The sequence below is a fragment of the Trichosurus vulpecula genome, chromosome 2, assembly GCF_011100635.1.
Source record: "Trichosurus vulpecula isolate mTriVul1 chromosome 2, mTriVul1.pri, whole genome shotgun sequence".
In the NCBI taxonomy this organism is placed as follows: Eukaryota; Metazoa; Chordata; class Mammalia; order Diprotodontia; family Phalangeridae; genus Trichosurus; species Trichosurus vulpecula.
The window spans coordinates 79,876,337-79,904,210 of record NC_050574.1 but is presented as its reverse complement, the minus strand read 5'-3'; the positions used below and the strand labels follow the sequence as shown (position 1 = coordinate 79,904,210).

At 39.3% G+C, this 27,874-nt stretch overlaps 1 protein-coding gene and 1 pseudogene across 1 annotated transcript in view; one reads left to right on the top strand and one right to left on the bottom strand.

The window, feature by feature from the left end:
* The window catches only part of CSMD2 (CUB and Sushi multiple domains 2), an 842,922-nt gene that overhangs the window by 170,334 nt on the left and 644,714 nt on the right, over window positions 1-27,874 (bottom strand). Inside the window, exons 28-31 of the mRNA XM_036743760.1 lie at window positions 25,986-26,124; window positions 11,118-11,305; window positions 5,018-5,212; window positions 2,928-3,044 (exon numbers count right to left, since the gene is read on the bottom strand). Coding sequence (XP_036599655.1) covers window positions 2,928-3,044; window positions 5,018-5,212; window positions 11,118-11,305; window positions 25,986-26,124 — 639 coding nt within the window. The remainder of the gene's footprint in view (window positions 1-2,927; window positions 3,045-5,017; window positions 5,213-11,117; window positions 11,306-25,985; window positions 26,125-27,874) is intronic.
* LOC118839835 lies at window positions 26,299-27,748 on the top strand (annotated as a pseudogene).

Genomic DNA, 27,874 nt, shown 5'->3' with positions numbered 1-27,874 from the left:
ATTTAAAAATATTTATGTGTCTCATTTTGTACTCTTGAGTCTTTCACCTCTCTATCAGGAGATAGGTAGCATATTTCATTATTAATCCTCCCCAATCCTCCAAATCCAATTTTGGCTCTATTTCTGACCTTATCCCATTCTAACAACCGTTGCCTATCTTTTCCTATAAAATCCTGAACGTGCCAAACATCCTCCAAGAAGCTCTCTCTGATTTATCCCATGCAACTCTGATGGTTCCTCTACTTTATATCCTTATAAGATGTATGGTTGGTAAAATATTCACTTGCTTGTATAGATTCTAGCACAGGCCAGGCACACAGGCTCTCAGTCTTATATTTTGAATGACTGAATAGTTTGTTAAGGATTTAAGAAAATTAAATCAGAAATCTGGGAAGCTGGCAGTGGACATAGTTTAAGTGGCCTAGCCAGCCTTCTCTCCCATCTTCCTTAGGCACAGTATGAAAAAAAGAGAGAATCAAATCAAACCCCCATCTGTCCTGAATACCAGAAGCTCAACCTTGATATTCTGCTTTATTTCCCAGAATGGAGATGTTTTAAGGACAACAAAGAAACATATTATACACCAGATCAGCCTACGTGGATAGTTGGGTGTATTGGGCACACAAGAGATGGTATATTTGAGCCTGCTTCAATTTAAATTATGGGGAAACCACTAGGTATCTGGAACCACTGAATGTCTTACTTGGAAAGACCCTGGAAACTCTCTATCACCCCAGGTAGGGATCCCCCTCTACTATTTCTGATTAGTGACCACTTCACCTTCACTTAGATAATGTTAATGACTAGTAATTAATACTTTGCAAAGAATCCTGTTCAATAGTTGGGCAGCTCTAATTGTTGGGAAATTCATTTTCATGCTGAGCTGAAATACATATAAGGAAAGCAGGTCCCAAACAGGGCTACAGGAGTTATATCCTTAGTATCCTCTATGAGCAAAGGAAGCAGTTGGCCTAGGATAGCTGGACATTTCTCAGTGGGACAAACATCTTTTCTGCAAAGGACCAGAGTGTATGCACCACAGAATGGGGCCAAAGTACATGCAACCTCACTATGTGCACATGTCGTAGAAGGTCTTATTGCTGCCACAGTACAGTCATGATAATGATAACTCTTATCTGGTTCCGGAACGTGAAAATTGAACTAGAAAGAAAAGATCTTCTATAGGGCTCCAGTATCTGTGTACTCAATTTGGCTTGTATTTTGCTAAAATATGCTGAGGGTACACTGATCTGTGAATACCTACACACACAACATGCCGATGGTACATATGCCCATTAGAAGGTGCTTGCAAGATATGGTGAGTATTAAAAAATTAGTTTGAGTCACAGGACCACAGAGTTGGAAGCACATTCAGAACTCACCTAGTCCAAACTATATCCAAACAATAAATTTCCTCTACAATATCTCTGACAAGTATTCTCCAGACTCTTCTTAAATACCTCTAACGACATGGAACACACTGACTCCTGCAGCAAACTGTTCTATTTCAGGACAGATCTAATTATTTCGATCTTCTTCATCCTGCAATTTCTGTTCATTGTTCTGCCTAACTTCAGAGGTAATGCTCCTGATGTTTTAATACAATACTAAGCAGAATCGTGGCCTTTAGAAGTAGAAGAGTACTGACTGACTGTCATCTAACACAATCACCTTCATTTTTCAGATACTGGAATTGAAGCCCATAGACTCAAAGAGATCTGGCCAAAGGACAAGGGAATACACCGAATGAGCAGTAAAGCCAGAATCTCGTGGTCAGGGCCACTAACTCTAATGCCAGTGTTCTTTGTATCAGAAGTAGACCACCATTTGGACAGAGAACAGCTGTAAATGAGCAGGTTTCTCAGCAGATGTTAGGTTAGGGAGATCATTATTTCTGTCTCCAAGTGAAGAAGCCATATATCCAACATGATGCAAAACTTTTCTCTCCAAATAAAACTGAATTCCGGGAATAAGGACAAATGTAGGAAAATCTCTGTCCTGGTCCCTGTTCCAGTCTCCAAAGGGCCGCCAAGAAAAGAAAAGGTCTGTATTTTTCGGGAAAGCCCTGCTCTTTTTGCCACCTGTGTGTTCTCCAACAGTGCATCAAAGGAAGTCCTGGTTCTTAGAATCACAGGTTTTGAACAAGAAGGAATCTTTGAGGTCATCTGTTTCAGCCTTCTTATTTGACTAAGAAGAAACCGAGGCCCAGAGAAATTAAAAAATTTCCCTAAGTCACATGAGTAATAAATGGCAGAGGCAGAATATGAACCTAGTTCCTCCACCTTCAATTCTGGTGTTCCTTACACTGTGCCAGCTAGGACCTAAGAATCTGACTTTGTTCAATGACTCTTAGACTTTGCTGTTCAGGAGTTTAGTTTGTTTTTGTTTTTTTCTTTTTGAACTCAGACTGTAAGGCCAACTTTGTACTAGGTAATACAGTGACAGGAAGAGGTAGACACTCTGTCCATAGGAGCTAACCAGGTAGGAAGATAAAACTCACACCCACTCATAAAAAATCCCTATTCACACATGCAAGTATTGTTGGACACATTCCAGAACCAGATAAGATTATCATGATTATACTATGACAACAATAAGACCTTCTACGACATGTACACATAGAGAGGATGCACGCATTTTGGCCCCATTCTGTGGAGCATACAATCTGGCCCTTTGCAGAAAGATGCCCCACTGAGATGATATGGTAACTCTTTATTGGTAGTTTCCATGGCTGAGGGTGTTGTATTAAAGAGGATGTAAGATTAAGTCAGACCCACCCCCTTTGTGTACCATAAGAGCAACTGGGGTGAAACATTTCCATGCCTGTTTTGGGACATATCCTATACTTTCTCACCCTTGGACTTACAGCCAGGACTGTGGAGTTTCTAGCTTTCAGATAAAAGTGATAGACCACAGAGGGAACATACCATAGTCCTTTGGCACCACGATAAAATACAGGCAAACTTGTCCGCGTGTATAATTTTGAGGGTAATTGGGGGATAAGACAACCCCATCAGAACCTACATACTGGCCCCCACAGGGTGCTGAAAGAAAAAAAAACAGAGGGGCAGGTGACCATCAGCTACCTCTTTCCCCATTCAGTTATCATGCTCCCTAGTTCTAGCATTCCCCTACCCCCACTTCAGGGTAGCAAAGGGAAATGAGGTCAGGTCAGAAGTGAGAAAGGAGGTCTTCTTGCCCTAAGAATATCTCTGTGGCCAACCCGGCCATTGGTGTGTCCCTTAATGGCCTTCTTGAGAATGGCTGGCGTGTCTTTTTGTTGTTATTGCTGGGTTGCTTCAGTCATGTCAGACTCTTTATGACCCCTTTGGGGGTTTTCCTGCAAAGATACTAGAGTGGTCTGTCATTCCTTCTCCAGCTCATTTTACAGGTGAAGAATTGAGGCAAACAGGGTCACACAGCTAGTAAGTGTCTGAAGCTAGATTTGAACTCAGGAAGATGAGCCTTCCTAATTCCAAGCCCAGGGCTCTATCTATTGTGCCACCTACCTGCTCTGGCAAGTATTTACATGATGAAATAACAAAATCATATCTATCGTTACCAAAGAAAACTGGGCCTAAGATCATGGAATAAGGGCCCTGACATTCTGGGAGTGACAAAAGGGGCCTGTTCTGAGAGCTGGAAATGTGAGAGCACTGTTGTTACAAGAGAGAAAGAACTGAAGAGTGATTCTGACCAGTCCCAACACAAAGTTTCCAAGCCAACGTTTTTGAAAAAACAGAATGTCCATACTTATGTCCATTTCATCTCTCAGTGCTCATCTGGGAGAAGGGGTCAGCCTTTTCACAGAAACCCATGTTTCCCTGGAAAGGACTGTAGTGGGCCTCAGAGGAAGACTCTGACTGAGGGCCCAACAGATCCTTCTTGAGACAATGAAGCCCAACCAGTACACAAGTGCTTAATACTTCCCTTTCTCCCCATCTCATGGCCTTCCTTTGTTCTATTGCTCTGACCAGCCAACTTTCTGAAAAGGCAGGTTAAATTGTTTATTCGTTGAGGGGTAAAGGGAATATGCTTTCCCAAAAGCATATCTTTTTAAAAAATATATAACTTGATAACTATATTTCAATACAATTGATTTCCTTTGTAATCCATTGTATTTTAGTTTATGCATTTAAAAACATGACTATGAGAAGGTATCCAAAGGCTTCACCAGACTAACAAAGGGGTTCATCACACACACACACACACACACACACACAAAATTAAGGAGTCCTGACTTAAGGAAAACTGCACCTCTAGAGAGAGGCTTGACTTGGATCATCCAGACAACATCCTTGTAATAATGGATGGCTCTTTTCCCCTCCGTCAGATACCGTCTCCAAAGGGTTACATTAAAATTAAGATAACCCTGAAAGGTCACAGTTTTTAAACATCAATCCTTACCTCTACGATTCTAGATTTGGAATCAGAAGGGATCTTAAAAGTCATCAAGTCCAACCCCCTCTTTTTAGAGATGAATTAGCCGAGGCCCAGAGACCAAGTGATTTGCTCACTCTCACAAAGGTAGTAAGTGGCAGATCTGGGATTCTGATATCTTAGTTATCGCCTATATCAGTTATCCAATACTTACGTAATCAAGCAAACATCTGAGTTAACTATTATAGCTTTACTTATCAGACTTCAAACTTATTTAGTTGAACCACACTTTATCTGATAATATCTTAGTCAAAAATACCTTATCTTCCTCATACTCTGTGTAAAAAATCTAATACCCTAGTTATCTGGCTACCACCTAAAAAGGTATCAGTAGCAAAGGGCCACAGGATGGAGGGTGGGGTAAAATTAGCAATCCTGTCCTCATGCCACCAAAAGCTGTCTTTGACACTTCTGGCAGAGTAGGCCTGGAAGTCATTAATCTCTCCTTTATACAGACATCCTTGGTTCCACTTAGCTTTCTCTACTCTGGCTCCACAATCATCTCTGCCTTGGTTACTTCCCATGGCTTCACTAGGAGGTTGTTCTCCTACGCTAATCACATCAAATGTCATACAACCTGTACAGAGGGGCCGGGGCTTGTTCCACACAGGCTTCCCATCGGCCGCCAGGATGCAGGTCAGTGTGGAGGCACCCTCGATCACATAGCCTCCGCTGCAGTAGTATGTGACGGTGGAACCCAGTTTCAGGTCTGTCCCAGTTCGGGTCCCATTTTTAATGGAACCAGGATCAAAACAGGACTCTCGGGGATTTTCTGAAAAAGAACAAATCGTTATTTCCCCATCTGCAGCGAACCCGATCCGATGGGAGACAGCTCAGTCTCAGGGCAGGGAGCGGAGGCTGTGAGACCTCTGGCTTCATTTCCAAAACTCTTTTACTTTGAGTGGAATCCTAGAGCTAACGTCACCGCATCCATTCATCTGCCCCCAGCTAGGGCTTCCACTGGTATAACCCAGAAATAAAGCTTGTTAAGTTTATCAGAAGAACTCAGAAAAAGCTACTCCCAGCCGACATTTCTGAGACACTCCAGTGTAGACAGCCTTGATCACAACAGGCAGATTGTAAATCAATAAATATTTAAGTGACTACCATGTGCAAAAACACAGTGCTAGGTGCTAGGAAACAAAGACTAACCTAAACCACACCTGTCTTCAAGGAACAGTGTATATCCAGATAAGTAAATGCAAGGTAATTTGAGGAGGAAGAGAATCCTGACATCTAGGGGAATCCAAAAACATTGCACAAAGAAGATGGCACCTGGGTGGTGCCTTAAGAATAGAAAAGGAGTCCTAGGAGAGTAAGGGGCATATTATGAATATGGGTGATATCCTGTACAAATACACAATGGTATGAGATGGTAATAGCTAGTGGTCCTGTCACATTCGCTAAGTGCCTACTCTGCCAGGTACTGTGTTAGGTGCCAAGGATATGAAGACAAAAAGAAACCAGGCCCTGCCCTCAGAGCTTACATTCTACTGCAGGGAAAAAATCTGCATATAGATAAGTAAATACAAAATGATTACCAGGAAAAGAGCAAGCACTAACAACTCCAGGAGGAAGGGCCTTGAGCTAAAGCTTGAAGAGAACCAGTGTTTCCAAGAGAAAGAGGTGAAGAAGGAAAATATTTCAGGAATGAAGAATAACTTGTGTAAATAAAGGCAGAGGAAAGAGATAGAATATTATGTATGAGGAACTGAAAGCGGGCCAACTAAGGTGGAACAGGGAGTATGTGAAGATGCAATGCAACTTCAGTATAGAATGTAGAATCAATTTAAAAAGGTAAGTTACATTCATATTCTAAAGAAATTTAAACGCCAACTAGAAGAGTTTATATTTGATCCTAGAAGCAACTGGGAGCCCTCGAAGCTTCCTGAGGAGAGTTATGTGGTCAAACCTGAGTTTTAGGAAAATCACTAGCCCCATACTCATTTCCCTTGATGAAATCCTCTACTCCAACCACACACACAGACAGTCACATCCTTGATCTTGCCATCACTCACAAATGTTCTATTTCCATGTTCATAAACTCTGAAATTTTACTATCTCACTATGCTCTTTTATGAGTTTATCTTTCTCGGTGCTTGTTCCAAACTTGTTCTTCATCCTTAAGGTGACCTCCAATCCCTCTACTAATCAATTCTTTCCCAGTCCATCATCTCCTCTCTGACTACACTATTCTTCCTTCCTTATATCTACCGCTTGGTGAACCAGTTCATTTCCACAATATCCTCTACACCTGAGGTCCTTGCCTTCTTGTCTTATCAATGATATCATCTGTTATTCACAGGAACAAAGGTAAAACTCTCTGTTTGGCCTCTTACTTTATGATCCAGTGACAACGGCCTTCTTGCTGTTCCCCATACATAACACTCCCTCTCCCAGTTCCATGCCTTTTCACTGGCCATACCCCATGCCTGAAATGCTTTCCCTCCTTTTCTCTACCTCCTGGCTCCCCTAACTTTCTTTAAATCTCAGTTCAAATTCTAGCTTTTGCGAGAACTGTTAATGTCAGGGCCTTCCTTCTGAGACTGCCTACATGTACACTGTACATATCTTGAACATACATGATTGTTTGTATGTTGTCTCCCCAATCAGAATATGAGTTCCTGGAGGAAAGGGATTGGCTTTTGCCTTTGTTACATGTTGTTGTTCAGTCATTTCATTAGCGTCTGACTCTTCATGATCCCATTTGGTGTTTTCTTGGCAAAGATACTGGGGTGGTTTGACATTTTCTTCTCCAGTTCATTTTACAGATGAGGAAAATGAGGCAAACAGGATAAAGTGAGCTTGCCCAGGGTCACACAGCTAGTGAGGTCAGATTTGAACTCAGGAAAATGAGTCTTACTGACTCCAGGCCTAGCACTCCATCTACTGCATGACCTACCTGTCCATTCGTTGTCAGACTGAAAGCATAAATAACCGCCATATGGAGTACAGATTGGAGAAGGAAGAGAGCTGGAGGCAAGGAGATTAATTCAGTTCAGGTGAGAGGTGACAAAAGCATAAATTAGGATATATAAGTGGAGAGAAGTTACTGATGAAAGAGATGTGGAGATAGGCCAGCAAGATTCAACAACTGACTAGCTGTAGAAGGTAAGGGAAAGTAACTTGAGAGACTAGAAGGACTAGTGCTGTCCTCACAGAAATAAAGAAATTAGAAAGAGGGGTGAGGTTCCATTTTCTGCATAATGAATTTCAGAAATCTATGGGACAACCAGGTAAATTCCATCAGGAAATCAGAAATGAAGAACTGGAGCTCCGAAGAAAGATAAAGCCTGGACATATGGCATTAGAAGTTATTTGCATATAAATGATCATTAAACCCATGGGGACTGATGGAATCCTAGTGGAAGTATACAGAAAAAAGAAGGGAAGACCCAGAACCCTGGGGTATACCTCTGTATAGAAAGCAGGAAAGGAGAATGAGAACGTGATGCATCAACGCCCAGGAAGGAAAGATATTCAGAAGGAGGGGATAGCTGATTGTATAAAAAAACAGTCAAGGTCAAGAAGGATGTTTTTCTGTCCAATAGTCAGAATCAATTCCAACTTCTCGTCCTATAATCCAGAGAGGAAAGTTAAATGAGAAGGTGGGTTGGAAGTGCCTGGTACACCTCAGCTTCAACACACATTTACACATGGCTCAACTTGTATTTACATTATTGTAAAAATTTTTTGTATTCAGATCAACCAACAATCGGCTCAAGAAATAATTACTAACCTTGAAGGGGATAACAGAATAAAATGTGCCACACACACAACTTGTCAAAACCAACAGCAACATTGTGCCATTTGGTAAACAAAAAGAAGACTCCACTAACCATCCATCAATGGAATATGTATTTTGAATTGTGCCTCTAATAGAATAGTTTAGATGCAATAAGCCATTAAAGATAAAGATATGTCCTCCAAATGATAAGACAGTTAGCCACAGTCTCTAGCCATTGGGGTTCCAGGTTTCTTTGTACAAAAGCCCATTAGACACATGGGCTTAATATCAGAATTGTTCTCCAGCCACTGAGATAGATGTACATAGATTAGATTAGTACATAGATAGATTAGTACACCAACTCCACTCCTCACATGTCCAGGGCATAATCACAAAGTATTTTTCTTACCAGTAATGTTCAGTCTCACCAGTCCCTTTATGATTGATTTCCTAGGAAAGGTACAGGATCCCAAGTGATTCACCCACAATATCTTGTGCTTTCTTTCTCCATGCTCCACTCTAATTTGTCAGGCACACCTTCCACCACTGCTTCTACTACTGCCCCTCTCAGATCCTTAGCTCTTGCTTGAGCTCTACAGGGTAAGTACCCTGTGCTTGGCACCCAAAGGCCAGTGGAAGCACAGACTTAGGGCTAGGGGCATAAAGAACAACACTCTTTCCCTAGAGAGATGACTCCCACAACCTTCCCTGACAACATACAAATGTACCACCGGAGGTCAGGGGCTATTTGGCTCAGGAAATAAGACCCAGAGCAAGAGCCATCCCACCTTTTCATGGACTCTCCAATCCAACGTGAAAGAAAAACTATGATGTAAATGAAAGAGCACTAGACTCCAGAGTCAAAAGATTTGGGTTCAAGTACTACCTCTGTCATTTTAATGTAACCATAGGCAAATCCCTTCATTTCTTTGTGCTTCAGTGTTCATAACTGTAAAATGAGGGCAATCATTGTTCCATTCCTTACCTTTCAAGGCTATTTATTGGAAAGATCAAATTAATAATATACATGAAGTGCTTAGTTACAATAAAATATTATCTAAAAAAGTGATGATGATCATGGCTGCTGCCCATTTCCTTGAAGCTCAGGTTCCTGAAAAAGAGAATAATAAAGTACCCTTTCATTCCATGCACAAGAGATAGAGACCTACCTAACAAGAGGATTATGGTGGTGACCTGAATTACTGATTGAATCTGGAAAGACAAACAAGAATCTTTGTTGCTATTCAAACCCGAAGCAGCAGAGATGTGAGCTATATAATGGGGGACTTCACAGGAAAAAAAATGAGCCACCATGGCAGGGAGAGGGATGCCAATAAGTAGGTCCAGACTAAAGATCATACATTCTATTTAGGAACAAAACAATGAGACATCGGTACTTGGTTAAAAATACAGTGTGGCATATTAGCAGCTTCCTGAACCTAAAAAATAAAATTGGGGAATGTGCCAAACATAACTACAGAACGGAAAGAAAGTTATTAATCGCCTGCCTGGTGTTTCTCATTCAGGAAAAGAGAAATATTATCATGGGCAGCTAACAGCATGTTATATGTATGATCTGGGAAACTGAGAGGAGTATGGGGCCAAATAAGAAAGACAAGGACACATCAGGGCCTTCTGTCTAAGGACTGATGTGGAAGGAAAGCTGACTTATGGTACAGATCGTACCATTAGTGCAAAATGGATGCAGATGGATCCAAAATGTAGGGAACATGAAACAGCAGTACTCATGATGGAAGCCAATGGGGCTAGAAAAAAGGAAGAAATATTGGAAGTGGGTTTTTGGAGGTAACAGCAGGGAAAAAGAAAAAAAAAACAAATCAATAAAGAAGTTAAAGAGGATCAAAAAGAATTGAAAAGAGCAGGGAAATGGTTGCACTCCCGGAGGACAAGAAACAAGAGGGGAACCTGATTGTTCAGATGGCACAGATTTAAAAGAGTCTCAGAGAGAAATGGCAAGGAAGGGTGAATCTCTGGTTTTCTAAGAAAGTAAAAAGGCCAAGAGAAGTAGAATGACAATTCTAGTACAGATGTTTATCGGAGAGCTTCAAGTGACAGAAATAGAGGAATGGAGCGCCATAGGAAGAGATATGAATGAGAAGAGCAGAAAAGAGTCAAAGTCAAAAGAGTCTCAAAGAGGAGAAGGAATTTGAAGGAAACTACAAAACACTAATAAAATCCACTCAAAGGCAGGGTAGAAAAGAAACAGAATTGTGAAGTACCAATAACATCAGAATACAAAAAGGAAGAAAGGAACACATGCAGGGCTCAGACAGTAGCTGAACTATTGACATAGGAGAAAGGAAAGGAGAGAAAAGCCGAGATCCCTGTATTTATGTGTAATTAGAATGTATATGTGTTTTGGTTGGTGCTAGGGAAAGAAAGAACTGAGAACATGGAACTCGGAAATAAAAAGAAGATTAGAGAGGCAATGCAATGTTATGCTTACCAATACCATGGTTATCACCCCCTGAATGTGTGGGCAGGACACAGGACGTGGTTCCAAAGGAAGCTGATGTGCCCGTTGATGGAGACGGTGACTCACCTGTCTCCAAGAGGAAGTTCCTTCCTGAGTCAGAAAGGCCCATGCCTAAAAAATCAAGAGACCTGCCCAAGTGTCCCTGCTGTTTTCTTCCCCTGCCTTCTTGGGAAGGGACACAGCAAACTGGACAGAGCCCCAGATAAGTACTATAACTGCAAGTGACTTCAGTGATTAACTGTTTCAACCCTCTCGTTTTCATTTTTTTGAGGCCTATGAAGAAGTGGCTTTTAATGGTAGAACCCAAATATCTGAATTCCAGGGTATGGCTCTTTCCTCTATGACACAATGACTGCACTCCGAAATCCCACTGTCACCACCCCCATCCCCACTCCCTTTGGTCTAATGTCTCTGGAAACTACGGCTGCCCCTTCCTAATATGTGATTGATTACCTGTGTAATCGATGACGAAGCCCAAATTGCTCACAGATGCATCACTACGGAAGGCCAGGAATAAGCTGTTGCTGCTGCTTTCAATGCGCTCTGGGAGCTGAGAGCCATAGAAGCTCCCAATCAGGGGGCTATGGGAGTCCAACCCATCATAGATGTGAAGAAAGTCATAGCCAGGTTCCAAGTTAAAGCTGAGGGAATAAAAAGAACCCCCATCACCCACCTGAGGTCAAATAAAAATGTCATTAAAGACATTCTGGGAATAAGAATAATAATAAAAGCTCACATTCATATAGTGCCTTATAATTCACGAAGTGCTTTGAATACATCTCATTTATCTGTGTCAAGGGCCCAACTTCTGTTCAGACTTTGGTCCCTATCTCAGGAGAGAGAGGAAATCTGAAGGATCAGAAACTTTAAGTCCCCTAGAAGAGTACGACATTAGAAGAATGTCCCATTTCCTATCCTTCCCCTTTCCTCCCCTTGTCTCTCCCACACACACGCATGCAGAAGCCTGTGGGAGGAATACACATTCAATCTCCTTCCTCCCAATTAGATCAGGAGAGGGGGCTCTACCACCTGACATGGATACTGAAAAGTCCAGGGCAGATGAGGGTGATCTTCTCCAAAAAGAAGAAAACTCATCTGTGAGGGAGAGACTCTTCCAGGCAGGAAAGGACTAATGTTTACAATTTGCTTCAAGTCTCTCCCTCCTGGGTTCTCATTCTCTATGCCACCCCTAGCTCTTTCTAGACCCTCTAAGAGCTTATCTGGGCTCTGTCCCCAACACACATTCCCTGGTCTCTCTAATGTGCTACTCCTTCAGCTTGTTTGTCCTGACCAACAAGTGAGAGGGAGGCTTTTTATTAAGACTTTTTATTTGTATTTCAACAAAGACCAGGTTAGTTTTCTAAGACAATATTTACCAAGAAACAAAGAGAAAAAACACAACAGCAAATAAATAAATGAGTCTCTGGAGGTAGCTAAAACTCCAGTCCACTCAATTTAACAAACATTTATTAATGATATATAATAGTATGCAGTTCTTTTTGATTCTTCTTGCCTTCTCAATGGGTAAAAGAGAGGGTGGAGGGAGGGAGATAGTATGGAACTGAAAATAAAAATAAAATTGCATTTACAAAAACATTATTAAGTGTCTACTATATATAGAGTACTGTATGTAGGCATTGAAATTTACAGATGAAAACTGGAATAAAACTAGTCCTCAAAGAATTTACAAATAAACAGCGGAATCAGGAGTCATGTTTTATGAGTACCTGAGCTGAGCCTTAAAGAAAGAGAAAGATTTCAACAAGCAAAAATGAGAAAGCAAATATATTTCAGAAATAGGGAAAGGCTTTCAAAAATTCAAAGATGTAAAAGGATATAAAATGAAATTGGGGAACTGTAGTCCAGTTTGGCTGGAATATAAACAGCATAAAGGAAACTAGTGTGACATAAGGCTAGAAAAATAGGTTAGAGATGGACTGGTGTATGGTCTTGAATGCCAGACTGAGTTTGTAATTTTACTGTCAGACAACAAAAAAACTTGTTTTTAAGCAGGGAATTGAACTGGTCAAAACTGGATATTAGGAAGATTACTTTGGCAGCTGTGTGAACAATGGATTAGAAGGGAAGATTATGGGGAGAAGAATCAGTTAGGAATCTAGGGCAATGACACGGGCAAGATACTTGAGGTCATTTGGGTAGTGGCAGTGAAACTGGAAAGAAGGGGACAGATACAAGAAAGGCTGTGAAGGTAGAATCGATAGGACTTAGCAGTTGCTTGAATGTGGGAGGTAAAGGCAAAGTAAAATTCAGAGTTATACTGACAGTACGAGCCTGGGTGACTCAGAAGATGGTACTGCCATCTGAAAAAATAGGGAAATCAGGAGGAGTGGCAGATTTAGCAGAGAAGATGATGCACTAAATTTTGTATGTGATGAATCTGAGGTGACATCAAGATATTCTAGTTAAGACCCAGTTTTCATTGATTAGCAGAGTTTATTGGAAACCAAGTACCTGATTTATCTCCCTCATATCTTAACCTTGTTTACCCATCTACTTTTCTTTCTCTTCCCATTCCCGTTACCCTACTTCACGCCTAAGAGAGTAACTTCAAAACTAGTATCCCCACTTCCAGCATTTCATATCTCTGATTCAGCGTATGCAGCACTGTCAAATTAATCTTCCTAAAACATCACTTTGGTTATATCCGCACATCCCCACACTAACCTACATCCTGCTCAAACACCTTCAATGGTCCTTTACTAAATAACACTTAAACAAGTATAAACCTCTAAGCCTGGCATTCAACATCCTCCCCAATTTGGAGCATATATTTTGAGCTCTGTCATTATTGCTCTAAACTAACCCTACAGCCAATGCCAAATGGGTCCAGCTAGATAACAATCCATCTTAAGAAGATCTGGAGGTACTAGTAGACTGTAATCTCAATATGATGACAATGCTAATGTGGTCTGAGGCTACATTTAGAGAGTAACAGTGTCCAAAAAAGGAGTTGATAGTCCTGCTGTACTCTGCCCTAGCCAGGCTGTGACTTGAGTTCTGTGTTCAGTTTGGGGCCTCATACAGTTACTGATAAGCTGGAAGGTGCCCAAAGGCGGGTAATCAGGATGATAAGAGACTCAAGATCATTCCATGTGAGCAACGGTTGAAAGAAAAGGAGATGTTTAGCTTGTATGAGAGGGCATGATTTATCTATCTTCTAGTAATTAAAGGACTTTTTCATGCAGAAGAGGAACCTAATTGGCACCAAAAAAAAAAGAACTAAAAGATTTAGACTTAAAGTAATAATTAGATGTATCCAAAAATGGAATGGGCTTTTTTGGGAGGTACTGCTTCCTCCTGATTAGTGGGTCTTCTGATTAGAGATCAAAGTCTGGAGGACCATTTTTCAGGAAAGTTGTAATGGGGATTCTTGATTAGACATTGGTTAGACCCAATATCCATTGAGATCAAGTAACCGGACCGGATTCAAAGCCTAAAAAGAATAAAACAGGGTAGATCCGCAGAGAGTTCTGTAAATCTAGCTCCTCCTCCTCCTCCCTCCTCCTCCTCCTCACATCTCTATGTCTGTTGTAACAGCATCATTTTCCTCGGGAGAGTCATCTTTGGCTCCTCAAAGCTCCTTAATGTAGTCAATCAATTGCTAAATTCAATCTTGTGTTATCTTCATAGTCATCAATCTAATCTAGTGTTTTATTTTCTGTTGCCTCCTCTACTGTAAGGGCTTCCTAACGAATCTCCCTGCCTTTATTAGACTCTTACCTCTGCAATCCAATCTCCACATACTACTCATGTTCCTAAAACCCCAAATTGCACATTATCACCTCCTGCTTTAAAACCTTTAACAGCACTGCTACGTTCCCAACAAAACAAAGTCTAAACTTTTCAACCAAGGTCCCATGTAATATAGCTCCTGTAAATAAACTTTATTAAGTTCCTATTGTGTGTAGCATACTGTGTTGGATACATAGTCCCCACCCTTAAAGATCTTAGTATTAGTTTTTCTACCCTCATTGTCTACCCCTATCTACAAGTATTCTACACTTTAGTCACCACTGCACCTTACCTACTGTCACAGAATCATAGGATCTTCAAATTAGAAGGAGCCTCTAGTTGAATATCAATTAAAGATCTTACTATTAGTTTTTCTATTAGTACTATTAATAATTAGTATTTCTATTAGCTTTTCTAGCCTCGTTGTCTACCTACAATAAAGTTTTATTAAGTTCCTATTGTGTGTAGTATACTGTGTTGGATACATAGTCCATACCCTTAAAGATCTTACTATGTTTTTCTAGCCTCATTGTCTGCCCCTACCTACAAGTATTCTTCACTTTAGTCATCACTGCACCTTTCCTACCATCACAGAATCATAGGACCTTCAAATTAGAAGGGGCCTCTAAGTCAACTCTAGACTTGAGTAGGATCACCCTTTATAATTTTGCTCATAAATCATGATCCAGCTTCCAATGAAGGGAAACCCCCCACTTCCTGGGGCAGTTCATGTTTACAGCAATTCCCTGATCTACCAGTCTAACTACTCTGTCAAAAAATAAAATTGAATCAGTCTCGGTATAATCTGTTCGTGATGAAGCCACACTGACCCTTTGTACTCCCCACTTCCTTTTCTACATAAATATTCATAAGCCATGCTTTTAATAATATATTCTAAAATTTTGTTAACAAATACAGTAAATTTCACTGGCCTATATTTTTCAGACTCTAACCTCTTTCCTTATTTTGAAAATGGTAAATGTAAATTACCATTACACAGACATGTGGTACCTCTTTGATCCTTCATGATCTTTCAAAGATGACTGACAGTGGTACAGTAACCATATAGAACAGTTCTTTCAGTACCCTGAGACGTAGTTCACCTTGCTGTAAAGACGTGAAATCCCTCCTGGGGCACCATTCTGAGGACAGCCTAGGCTAGTCCACCTTTATTCCCCTCCCACCTACACTTCTGACTCTCTGGACATTAATACTGTTGCTGGGTATCTTCACCCATCCTCCTTTACTCTTCTCTCCCCTTCCAGCTCCCTTTTGTGTACTGTCTTCAGCTCTCTGAGGGAAAGGTCTGCATTTTGCCTGTATTTGTATCCTGAATACACAGCATAGTGATTGGCACATAGTAAATATTTAATAAATGCTTGTTGCCTTGAAATCACTGAGGGCAGGTAGGTATTCTCTTACTATATCAATTCAATTATATTCTGCATATATTTATTAAGTACATAATATGTACTATTCTAGGGGCTTGGTGGGGGTGGGAATCAGAAGACAGTGGGGCAGCAACAAAGATGTTGATTAGAATAAGTCCTTCCTTCCACAGAGCTGAGACACAAGTAACTAACCAGCTCCTAGCACAGCGTTTGGCTCATTCTTAGGAAGCACTTTGAACACTCGTTGAATTGAACTGAAATACAACATAGCATAGAAAGTTATAAAAGCCATAAAGTGGTACAGTGTGTAATGGGGATCCAAAAGAGGGAGAGAATACATTCAATTTGTTATCAGGAAAGGCTTCTGGCATTTGATCTGAAAAGTGAATAGGATTTTACCAGGTGGAAATGGGGCAGGTAGTATTTGCCCGGAGAAGTCTCATCCTTATTTGGTTTTCTATGTTAAGTGATATTCAGAATAAAAAAGAAAGTATAAAAATGTTTCAGAAGGAGTTGAAACCCAAGACAAGTAGCCTTTCTTTCCTGTACCCTTGGATCCCTTTTCCTCTTGTCCTACTACCATTGATGCCCTGACATTCCTCAGTCCTGGAATGCCATCACTACTTTCTTTCTCCATCCTATTTCCAAAATGCTGCACAAGGGTGAATGACTGCACCCACTACAAATTCATATTGTCTCAATTCAACGTGGCCCCTACTCCTACACAGTATTCCTTTTATCCTTTACTATTTGAACAGCCCCTGCTAAAATCTTCTCACTCCTTAAGCATTCATTCCCAAGTATCTAATCAGATGACCTGTCTTCCTACTTATAAAATCAAGACCATTCATAGTGTATTCTCCCCACTCCACACCTTAAAACCTCTCTACAACTTCATCTGTCTTGCTCTATTTTCTGAAGTGTCTTTCTTTTAACTTAGTCAAGGTGAAAACCTCTGTTTATGCTTTTAATCTCATCCCCTTGAGAGTTCTCCCAGGTGATCTTTCCCTTCCTCAAATTCATGTTCAAGCTCTCCCTATCAGCTTCTTCTTTGCTGCCTAGATACATAAACAGAATTTTCCCATTCTTTAAAACAAAATAAAAATAAAAGCCTTCACTTTCCCATCATCCTTTCAAGCTGCTGTACTATATCTCTTCTCTTTTCCAATTCTTTGCCCTACCTTTTACCTCCTTTGTACCCACTCACTTCTCAATCCATTATATTCTGGCTTTCCACCCTACCATTCCATTGAAATTACATTCTCCATAATTTCCAACATTATCTTAATTGTTAAAACCAATGCTTTTTGTGAGCTTGGATCTACCTTGACCTCTCTTTAACTCTTGACACTGCTGACCACACCTTCCTCCTGGATACTCACTTCTCCCTTAGCTTCTATCGTTGCTCTCCCTTGATTCTCTTCCTGTCTCCTAACTTGGACCCCCTAACCTTTCAATGCCCTTTGCCAGTTCATTATCTATCCTCCATTCCCAAGTGGGCTCTCTTCTATATGTTTTCACACCCATGGGCTCAAATACCACATCTATATCTATAACGCCTAAATCTATACATCCCGCTTCAACCTCTTTCCTAAATTTTAGTTCTACGTCATCAGTTTTCTACAGGTGGACATCTCCGCCTGGTTGCAGACCTCAAATTCAACATTTCACCTTTACCCCTAAGTTGATCCCCCCTCCAAATGTTACTACTTCTATTTCGGGCACCAGAATTCTCAAATTTCCTCATCACTAGTTAGTCAACTCTACCTCCATGCTATCTCTCACACTGTTCCCTTTAACTATCCTTAATTCAAAGGCTTATCACTTCTAGTCTGAACTAATGAAACAGCCTCCCAGATCCCAGATCCAAATCATCCTCCATTTAGTTTCAAAAATAATCTCCCTAGGGCACAAGTCTTGTCTAAGGCAGACAAATGAAATGGACACCCTATTTTCTCTAGGATAAATTCAAAATTCCCCAGATGAGTCATTCGGGGAATAAATATTTATTAAGTTCTTAGCATGTGTCATAATTATTATTATGCTAAAGGCCTACTGATATAAAGAAAAGTAAAAGTCAGTCCCTGCTCTCAAGGAGCTCTAAGTCTAATAGGGGAGGAAATATGCAATCAGGTGTGTTAAAACAGTTATATATAGGATAAATTGGAACTAATTAGCAGAGAGGAAGCACTAGAATTAAGAGGAACCAAGAAAGATTTCCTGTAGTCTAGTGTGTAAGGCCCTTCAGAATTTGGCTTCAAATTACCTATCTAGATTTATTTTGTATTTTGTTGTTGTTCAGTTGTTTTTAGTTATATCTGACTCTTCATAAGTCAGGGGTAGGATGGAGTTGGGGTTTTCTTGGCAACGATACTGGAGTAGTCTGACATTTCCTTCTCTAGTTCATTATACAGATGAGGAAAGTGAGGCAAACAGGAATAAGTGACTTGCCCAGGGTCATACAGCTAGTAAGTGTCTTATTCTCAAATACTATATTCTAGACCAGAGGTTCCCAAACTTATTTGACCTACCACTCCCTTCTCAAAAAAAATTTACTCAGTGCCCTCCCTGGAAATCTACTTTCTTTAACTCTTTAATATATATATATATATTTGAAATTCACATCATTTCAAAAACATATAAAATATTTTTTTAAAAGATGCATCTTAAATTTAATAATTTATTGTAAATTTGTGGGGCTTTTCCTGTACTGAAATTTCAATGATGCAATATTGTATCATGTAACTGTATAGTATCTTATTGTAAACAAGTCATTACAGGCATATATTCCTGCCAATGTATGCTGGACTTCCTGACAATGTGTGACACACTCGCCTGCCAATACTTGCTTGTTAAGACCTGTCCAAGGACTTGATCACTGATCAGTTATAATTTGCATTTTGTGTGTTCACTTGGAAAATAATGTTATTAAAACTTTATGTTACCCAACAGATGAAACATGTACAAACGGTTTTTTCAAAATTTTCTTATCTTTTCTTTTTTCCTTATGCTTTTTTTTATTCAACGCCCCCCAAATGCACCTGAGGCTATGACCCCCATTGTTCCAGTGCCCTGCAAAGGGTGGTATCGCCCACTTTGGGAACTTATATGTATCTAGACAAAATGGAATTGCAGCAGTTTTCTTAAACTGATATTTAATTTCCCATCACCATTCATTTGAACAAGCCTTTCTGATACTTGGAATGTACCACCTACTCAGCTCTGCCCTTCCATGGGCTCAATTTATATACTACGTCCTGAATGAAACCTTCTCGGAGCCCTCTTATCAGAGGTTCTTAACCCCTGAACTTAGCTGGAAAAAATGACAAACCTATTTCAATACAATTGGAATCCTTTGTAATCTTATGTATTTTGTACATTTAAAAACAATTTTCTGGGACAGCTAGGTGGTGCAGTGGATAGAGCACCAGCCCTAGAGTCAGGAGGACCTGAGTTCAAATCCAGCTTCAGACACTTAATAGCTACGTGACCCAGGGCAGGTCACTTAACCCTAGTTGCCTCCATCCCTCCAAACAACAACAACACATTATTCTGAGAAAGGGTACAAAAGTTTCACCAGACTGCCAAAGGGGTTCAGGTACATTGTGGGAATCTCACTATAATTGTTAATGTTGGCTCCTAAATACCATTTCTCTACTTATCAGTGGACATCTCTCCAAGTGAATGTAAATGCCTTGAAGGCAGAGATGGTTAAGCATGGTGCCTTTCACATGCTATACACTTGATAGAGATTTATGGAACTGAATAGAGAGAATAGTTACTGAATCTGTAACAGTCATGTGGGTAATTAGATAAGAAGTCAATAAAAGCAGAGTAGGATTGTTGAGTAGCAGTGAGGGCCCAAATGAAATTAGACACCATAAATCTGTAGCAGGTGAAATAAACTTGATTCCATTTTTGCTCTTGTTCAGTTGTTTTAAGTCTTATCTGACTCTCTGTATCCTCATTTGGGGTTTTCTTGGCAAAGATACTGGAGTAGTTCACCATTTCCTCCTCCAGCTCATCTGACAGATGACAAAACTGAAGCAAATACTTTAAGCCCAGGGCAACACAGCTAGTAGGTGTCTGAAGTGAACTCAGGTCCTACTGACTCTAGGTCCAGCACTCCATCCATAGAGCCATGTAGCATGGCCACACTTTGAATTCAAAATTCTCCTAACTTCTGGGAGCTCAAGTACTTGTTGATTGCTTAAACTAGGGGTTCTTAATCTGAGGTCCGCAGGCCAATATATTTTAGGGAGTCCACAAAATTAGATAAGAAAAAATTACTTCATTATTTTCACTAAACTAAAATTTAGCATTTCATCCAATTATTTAAAACATTATATTGAGAGGAGGTCAATAGATTTTGCCAAACTACCAAAGGAGTTCATGCCTCAGGCCAACTCTCCTTATATTCCACTTCTCCCACCTTGTCTTTTGAACCAGTTCTTTGTCCTCACCTTAACGTCTAGTCTCTGATTTCTTCCTTTTATCCTAATCCTCTACTTGTTTTCATTAGTTTTCTTCTCTTGCTTAGTCACCAGGGCAGATCATTTTGATACTGACCTTCCTCTGTATCTTGTGTGCCAATTTCCAACCCTGATTTTTGCTGCCAAGTAATGATTTTATTCATTTCACAGTGACTACTAAATTTCCCATGGTATGGTATCTGATGCAAACTTTTCCTCACCTCTTTCATACCTAAATTCCAATTCTTCGCAAACAAGTGTTCTCTCCCCCTCTTCCCCTACTGAAAGGATTGAGACAATTTTGCTCTTTCCCATCTTAAAGCTTTTTGTGGCACAACCCCTTTCCATCTAAAATTTTCTCTGTAGCTTAACCTACCTTCTTTCTCCCTCACAGGATTCCCTTCTTCTTTCCAAGGAGAATACCTCCATCTCTGGGGTGTGTATGTGTGTGTAAAAACCATACTATGAATACTTCTGTTTAGCAGTTCTTTCTCTGGACGTGGATAGCCTCTTCCTTCATGAAACCTTTGTAGTTGATTTGAGTATTTATAATACTCAGAATAATTTAGTCATTCCTGAAACAATACTGCTGTTATTGCATACAACATTCTCTTGGTTCTGCTCCTTTCACTCTTCATTATTTCATGCAAGTCTTTCCATGTTTTCTAAAATCAACCTGCTCAAAACTAGGCATAGACCAACGTCTGACACGGTACAGCAGAATAAAGTCCAAATGGGTACATGATCTAGGTATAAAGGCTGATACTATAAAAAAAATTAGGGGAGCAAGGAATAACTTATCTGTCAGATTTATGGAGAATGGATGAATTTATGACTGAACAAGAGATAGAGAATATTATGAAATGCAAAATGGATAATTTTGATTACATTAAATTGAAAAGGTTTTGTATGAACAAAGCCAAGGCAACCAAGATTAGGAGGGAGACAGAAAACTGGGAAAGAATTTTTACAACCAGTGTCTCTGATAAAGGCCTCATTTCTAAAATATATAGAGAACTGAGTCAAATCTATAAGAATACAAGTCATTCCCCAACAGATAAAGGTCAAAGGATATGAACAGGCAATTTTCAGAAGAAGAAATTAAAGATATCTATAGGCATATGAAAAATGCTTTAAATCACTATTGATTAGAGAGATGCAAATCAAAACAACTCTGAGGTACCACATTACACCTATAACATTGGCTAACATGATAAAACAGGAAAATGATAAATGTTGGAGAAGATATGGAAACGTTGGAACACTAATTCATTGTTGGTGTAGCTGTGAATTGATCCAACCATTCTGGAGAGCAATCTGGAACTATTCTCAAAGAGCTATGAAAATGTGCATACCCTTTGACCCAGCAATACCGCTCCTAGAGCTGTTATCCCAAAGAGATCATAAAAATGGGAAAAGGATCCACATCTACAAAATTATTTATAGCAGCCCTTTTTGTGGTGGCCAAGAACTGGAAATCGAGGGTATGCCCATCAATTGGGGAATGGCTCATCAAGTCGCGGTATATGAATGTAATGGAATGCTACTTTGCTATAAGAAATGATGACCAGGAAGACTTCAGAAAAACCTGGAAAGACTTATATGAACTGATGCTGAATGAAATGAGCAGAACCAGGAGAACACTGTACACAGTAACAGCCACAGTGTGCAAGGACTGATTTTGACAGATTTAGCCCTTTTCAACAATTTAAGGACCTATAACTTTTCCAAAGGACTCATGATGGAAAATGCCATCCACATCCAGAGAAAGAACTATGGAGTCGGAATGCAGAGTGAAGCAGACTATTTTCTCTTTTGTTTTGTTTTCTTTCTCATGGTTTCTCCCATTCATTACAATTCTATGCAACATGACTAATGTGAAAATGTGTTTAATAGGAATGTATGTATAGAGCCTATATCAGATTACATGCCATCTTGGAGAAGAGGAGGGGAAGGAGGAGGAGAAAATTTAAAACTTATAGAAGTGAATGTTGAAAACTTAAAATAAATTAATTAAAAAAACAAAATCAAGCTGCTCATCTTTTCTTACAGCACAGTAGCATTCCATCACAATCACATACCACAACTTGACTAGCCATTTTCCAACTGATGGGCATCCCTACAATTTCCAGTTCTTTGCTATCACAAAGAAGCTGCTATAAATATTTCAGAACATGTAAGTTCTTTTCTTTTTTCTGTCATCACCCTGGGAAACAGAACTAATAGTAGTATTGCTGGGTCAAAGAGTATACACAGTTTTTATAATTCTTTGGGCATAATTCCAGACTGCTCTCCAAAATGGTTGGATCAGTTCACAGTTCCACATGTATTAGTGTCCCAATTTTTCTTTTTTTTTTTTCCCAATTTTTCCACATCCCCTCCAACATTTGTCATTTGTCATTTCCCCCTTCCACCATTTTAGTTAATCTGATAGGTGGGAGATATCTCAAAGTTATTTGAATTTGCATTTCTCTACTCAATAATGATTTAGAGAATTTTTTCATATGACTATACATAGCTTTGATTTCTTCATCCAAAAACTGCCTGTTCATTGACCATTTATAAATTTGAGAATGACTCATATTCTTATAAATTTGAAAAAGTTCTCTATATATTTGAGATATGTGACCTTTACCAGAGAAACTATTAACATTATTTTCCCCAATTTTCTGCTTTCCTTCTAATCTTGGATACATTGGTTTTATTTATACACAAATTTTTGATTTCATGTAATCAAAATTATTGACTTTATATCCCACGATGTTCTCTACCTAGTTTATTGATAAATTCTTCTCCTATCTATAAGTCTGATAAATAATATGTTTCATGTTCTTCTAATTTACTTGAGTATCTCCCTTTATATCTAGGTCATGTATCCATTTTGATCTTGATAAAGGCGAAAGATATTTGTCTATACCCAACTTCTGCCAGACTGCTAAACCTCCTTCTTTTACATTTTTCCAAATTATTCCTTTAATATTCTTGACCTTTTGTTTTTCTAAATTAATTTTGTTGTTATTTTTTCTAGGTCAATAAAATTAATTTAATTGGGATATCACTGAATGTGTAAATTAGTATTCATAAAATTGTCATTTTATATTATAATAGCTCTGTCCACACATGAATAATTAATATTTCTTCATTTATATAAATCTGACTTTGTATAAAAAGTATCTTGGCACATATATTCCCAAGTATTTTGTACTGTCTATAGTTATTTTAAATGGGGCATTTTTTACTATCTCTTCTTGCAGGGTTTTATTGGTGATACAGAGAAATACAGATGACTTATGTGGAGTTATTTTATAAAAATTATTTTATAAATTATATTTATATTTTATATTTACATTGATAATTTACATTTATTATTTCATATTAATTTATTTTATTTTTAGTTCAGTTTATGAAAAATATTGTTTCAACTAGCTTTTTAGTGAAATCTCTAGGATTTTCCAAGTATATCATCGTATCATTCCCCAAAAGAAATAGTTTTATTATCTCATTGGCCATTCTGATTCCTTCAATTTCCTTTTCTTCTCTTACTGCTATTGCTAGCACTTCTAATACAATATTGAATAATATTGGTGATACTGAGCTTCCTTGTTTTGCTCCTGATCTTATTGAGAAGGCTTCTTAGCTTATCCCACTACAAATAATGCTAGCAGGGGCAGCTAGCTGGAGCAGTGAGTAGAGCACTGGCCCTGGAGTCAGGAGGACCTGAGTTCAAATCCAGAATCAGACACTTGAAACATGTACTAGCTATGTGACCTTGGGGAAGTCACTTAACCCCAATTGCCCTGCCAAAAAAAAAAAAAACAGAAAAACACAAACAGAAAAAAAAAAACAAATAATGCTACTGGATGGTTTTAGGTAGATCTTATTTTAAGGAAAAATCCATTTATACCTATGCTTTCAAGAGTTTTTAAGTGGAATGAGTGTTATATTTTATCAAAAAATTTTTTCTGAATCTACTGACACGATCGTATTATTTTTATTGATTGTGTTACTGATACAATAAATTATGTTAATAGTTTTCCTTATGTCAAACCATCACTTAGTCCACATTCTTGCTGGCCTACCTGCAGTTATCTGTTACTCTAGGTTACACCCCTTCATGGTAAAATTCTCTTGTTTTCGGTTCCATGAAATTATAAATTCTTGAGGCAGCTAGGCAGATCAGTGAATAGAGTGCTAGGTCTGGATTCAGAAAGACTTGAATTCAAATCCAGCCTCAGACATATAATAGCTATGTGATCCTGGGCAAACCACTTAATCTCTGTTTGCCTTAATCTATTGAGGAAGGAAATGGCAAACCACTCTAGTATCTTGGGCAAGAAAACCCCATAGACAGTCAGACATGACTGAACAACTGAAAATAACAATATAAATTCTTAGTTCGCCTTCCTTTCTCTGTCTGCTTTGCTAGCTTTACTTCCTCCTCCCTCTGCCTAAAGTGTGAGTATACACATATTAATTCCTACGGTTTCTTCTCTATTTTCTTCCCCTTGGAGATTTCATCTATGCTCATGGCTTCAACTATACCTTATGAAGTTAAGTTGGAAATATACGTCACCAGCTCTTATCTCCCTATCAAGTTCCAGGCCTGCATTTCCAAATATCTATTGGGTATAATTATCTATCTCTCCCACTATCACCTCAGAATCACTATACCTAAAACAAACTCAGTATCCTCTCCTCTTCATCCCACCCTCAAAACAAATGAACAAAAAAAAAAACCCAAACTCTCCCTCTGGGATTATTTTTCTTTTGTCCCTAGTGCCATTATCTCCCCCAATCACTCAGCCTTGAAATCCTGGAGTCACTTTTGACTCTCCTCTCATATCCCTTATGTGATCCTTTTTTTCCACTCATAAATCACAACAGTCTCCTAATTAGTCTTTCTGCTTCCAGGCTCTCCCCCACAAATCCATCTAATACACCCTTGTCACATTGTACTTACTAAAACTCTGTTTTGCATAACTTACCCTCCTGCTTAAAAAATCTTTAATGTCTCCCTTCTGTCTACAGGTTACAGTTAAAAATTCCTAATCTAGCATTCCAGTTCCTCTGTCAAACTCACCAGATGTGTATTCCCTTTCTTCCCTATACTAATCCTTCATTCCATGTAATCTTGTCTCTAATTCTTTTCTCACCATGTTCCCCCTACTCTAAAATCTTTGTCTAAGTCTTAGACTTTTGTCAAACTCAGCACAAGCCCTACCAACTCCAGAAAGTCTTTCCTAATATGATAACCCTTTGTTTTCATAGCATCCTCTGAACTTCTGAACCACTGAACCTTATTTTGTGCTTAATATAAGTCTCCTTGTACTGCTACATGCACTCTCTCTAAGGTCTCTCATATTTTAGAATATACCAATGTCTAATATAGTCCCCTATAGCAGACACTTTACAAATACTTGTTGATGATGATGATGATAGTTTCTATATATTAAGTGATGGAAAAAGAAGGACAGAGAACAGAAAAATTACTATACTTTCTTCTTACAGAGCACCTTTCTGACTGTTCTGTGAGCTTCACACTGAAAGCTTCTCTCTGGACTAACCCAAATACCTAGATCATGAAACCCCCTTCCCTCAACCAGGTTTAGGACACTGGCAAAGGGAATTCTCTCCACCCCCTTGAAAATCCCAGCCCTTTTTCACCCTGATCAAATAAACAGATTTCCCAGGAGAAAGGTACATACGTGTTAAACACTAGAGCGATGACATAGTCAGGAGAGACGGTCACTTTCCAGTCACATTCTTTGCCTGGAGGGTAGGGTTCTGGATAATTTGGGGACAGAATAACCCCTGAAGGTCCTGTCAGATCACCACCACAAGGAGCTGGGGGGAAAAGAAAGGAAGGATAAGTAGTTCTTGTCTCTTTCCCAAACTCTCTTATATGATACAGGGGAAAGCCATCCTCAGTCAGTCCCTCCAATTCCCTTGCCATTCATCCCCAAATCCCATCCAAGATACTCGCAAGGACCAGAAATTCATTTTTATAAATATGTCTACATGTGTGCAAGGTATTTCCCATAATAGAATCTAAGCTCCTTCAGGTAATGGATCACTTCACATTTGTCTTTTTATTCCCACCCAGGTAGTACTCCTAGCAAATCCTTAATAAACACATAATGAGTCATTCATTCATCCACTAGAGTAAGCTAAATGTCAAGCAGATTGAAAAAAAGAAAATTAAGATTAAAAGCTGATATTCATTTCAACCATCAATGTTCCAGTCCAACACAGGCTATACCCAGCTTATGAATGGTTTATATTCTGAGAAATGATCTGCAAATTTTGGGAATTTGAAAACATTTTCCTATAGATATATAAAGCAGATTCCCTAAGAGGTGGAGATATACATGCTGATGATCATTAATATCATTTAATATCATTTTTGTATTCAGTAAGCACCAGAGCCTGAATTAATGATCAACTAGAAGAAGAGCCTGGACCTAAGCTTCTTTGTTCTCTGAGTTTACCCAGAGAATACCCCTTCCTATGTCAACAAGGCCAGATCGGGCTAACTTAAGAACATTCTTTCCTCCATTAGCCATTAAGGATGAGATTCTTAAGCTGAGAAAACTATCTTGCTTAATATTTTATGGGCATATACTATGTTATGGAATGTTAATGGTAAATTAAACACAGAAACACTGGGTTGTAGTTTCAACTGACCCTTGTCAACTCTCTTATCTTATTGTATTTACAACCTATTCCATTAAGGAAAATCCTTTCCTTGTACCATGGTTAAACATACACGAGGATCATAAAAGTGAAGCAATGCAGGCATGCTGAGTCTGTTAAAGAAAACATATTTAAACCTTCTCATTTCTTTGTTCAGGCAGTCAGACTTTGTCTGGCTCCATACATGTATGTATGTATCTGCCAACTTTAAGGGAATAAATGAATGAGAATATAATTTTTTCTATCACCTAGCTTGTTTGCCTACTTTAACCAAACTCTCAGTTCGACAATCTCCATCAAGACTGTTCAAGAATGTCTCTTTTGCGCAGCCTGCAACATATCTTCCTGGCTAAGGAAGATGTGGAAGCTCTGCGGGCACATCAGCTATGGCCACAGGCGCACCAGCAAGCACCCCGGAGGCCATGCCAACGCAGGAGGGCTGCACCATCACCGGATCAACTTCGACAAATGTCATCCAGGTCATTCCAGGAAAGTGAGTATGAGGCATTACCACTTGAAGAAGAACCACAGTTACTGTCCAAGTGTCAACCTTGATAAGCTGTAGACACTGGTCAGTGAGCAGACCAGGATTAATGCTGACAAAAACAAGGAAGGCCTTGCCCCAATCACTGGTGTTGTGTGGTCCAGTTACTACAGAGTTCAAGGAAAAGGGAAACTTCCCAAGCAGCCAGTCATCGTGAAGGCAAAGTTCTTCAGCAGAAGGGCAGAGGAAAAAATTGAGGCTGTTGGTGAAGCCTGTATCCTTGTGGCATAAAAATCTAATGTTATCAAATAAAACAAATGTCTTTATTAAAAAAAAAAGATTGTTCAAGGATGAAGCACAGCATGACTAGAGGATACAGAAATGTCCTCCACGCAGTGGGCCTGTCATGGCAGCCTT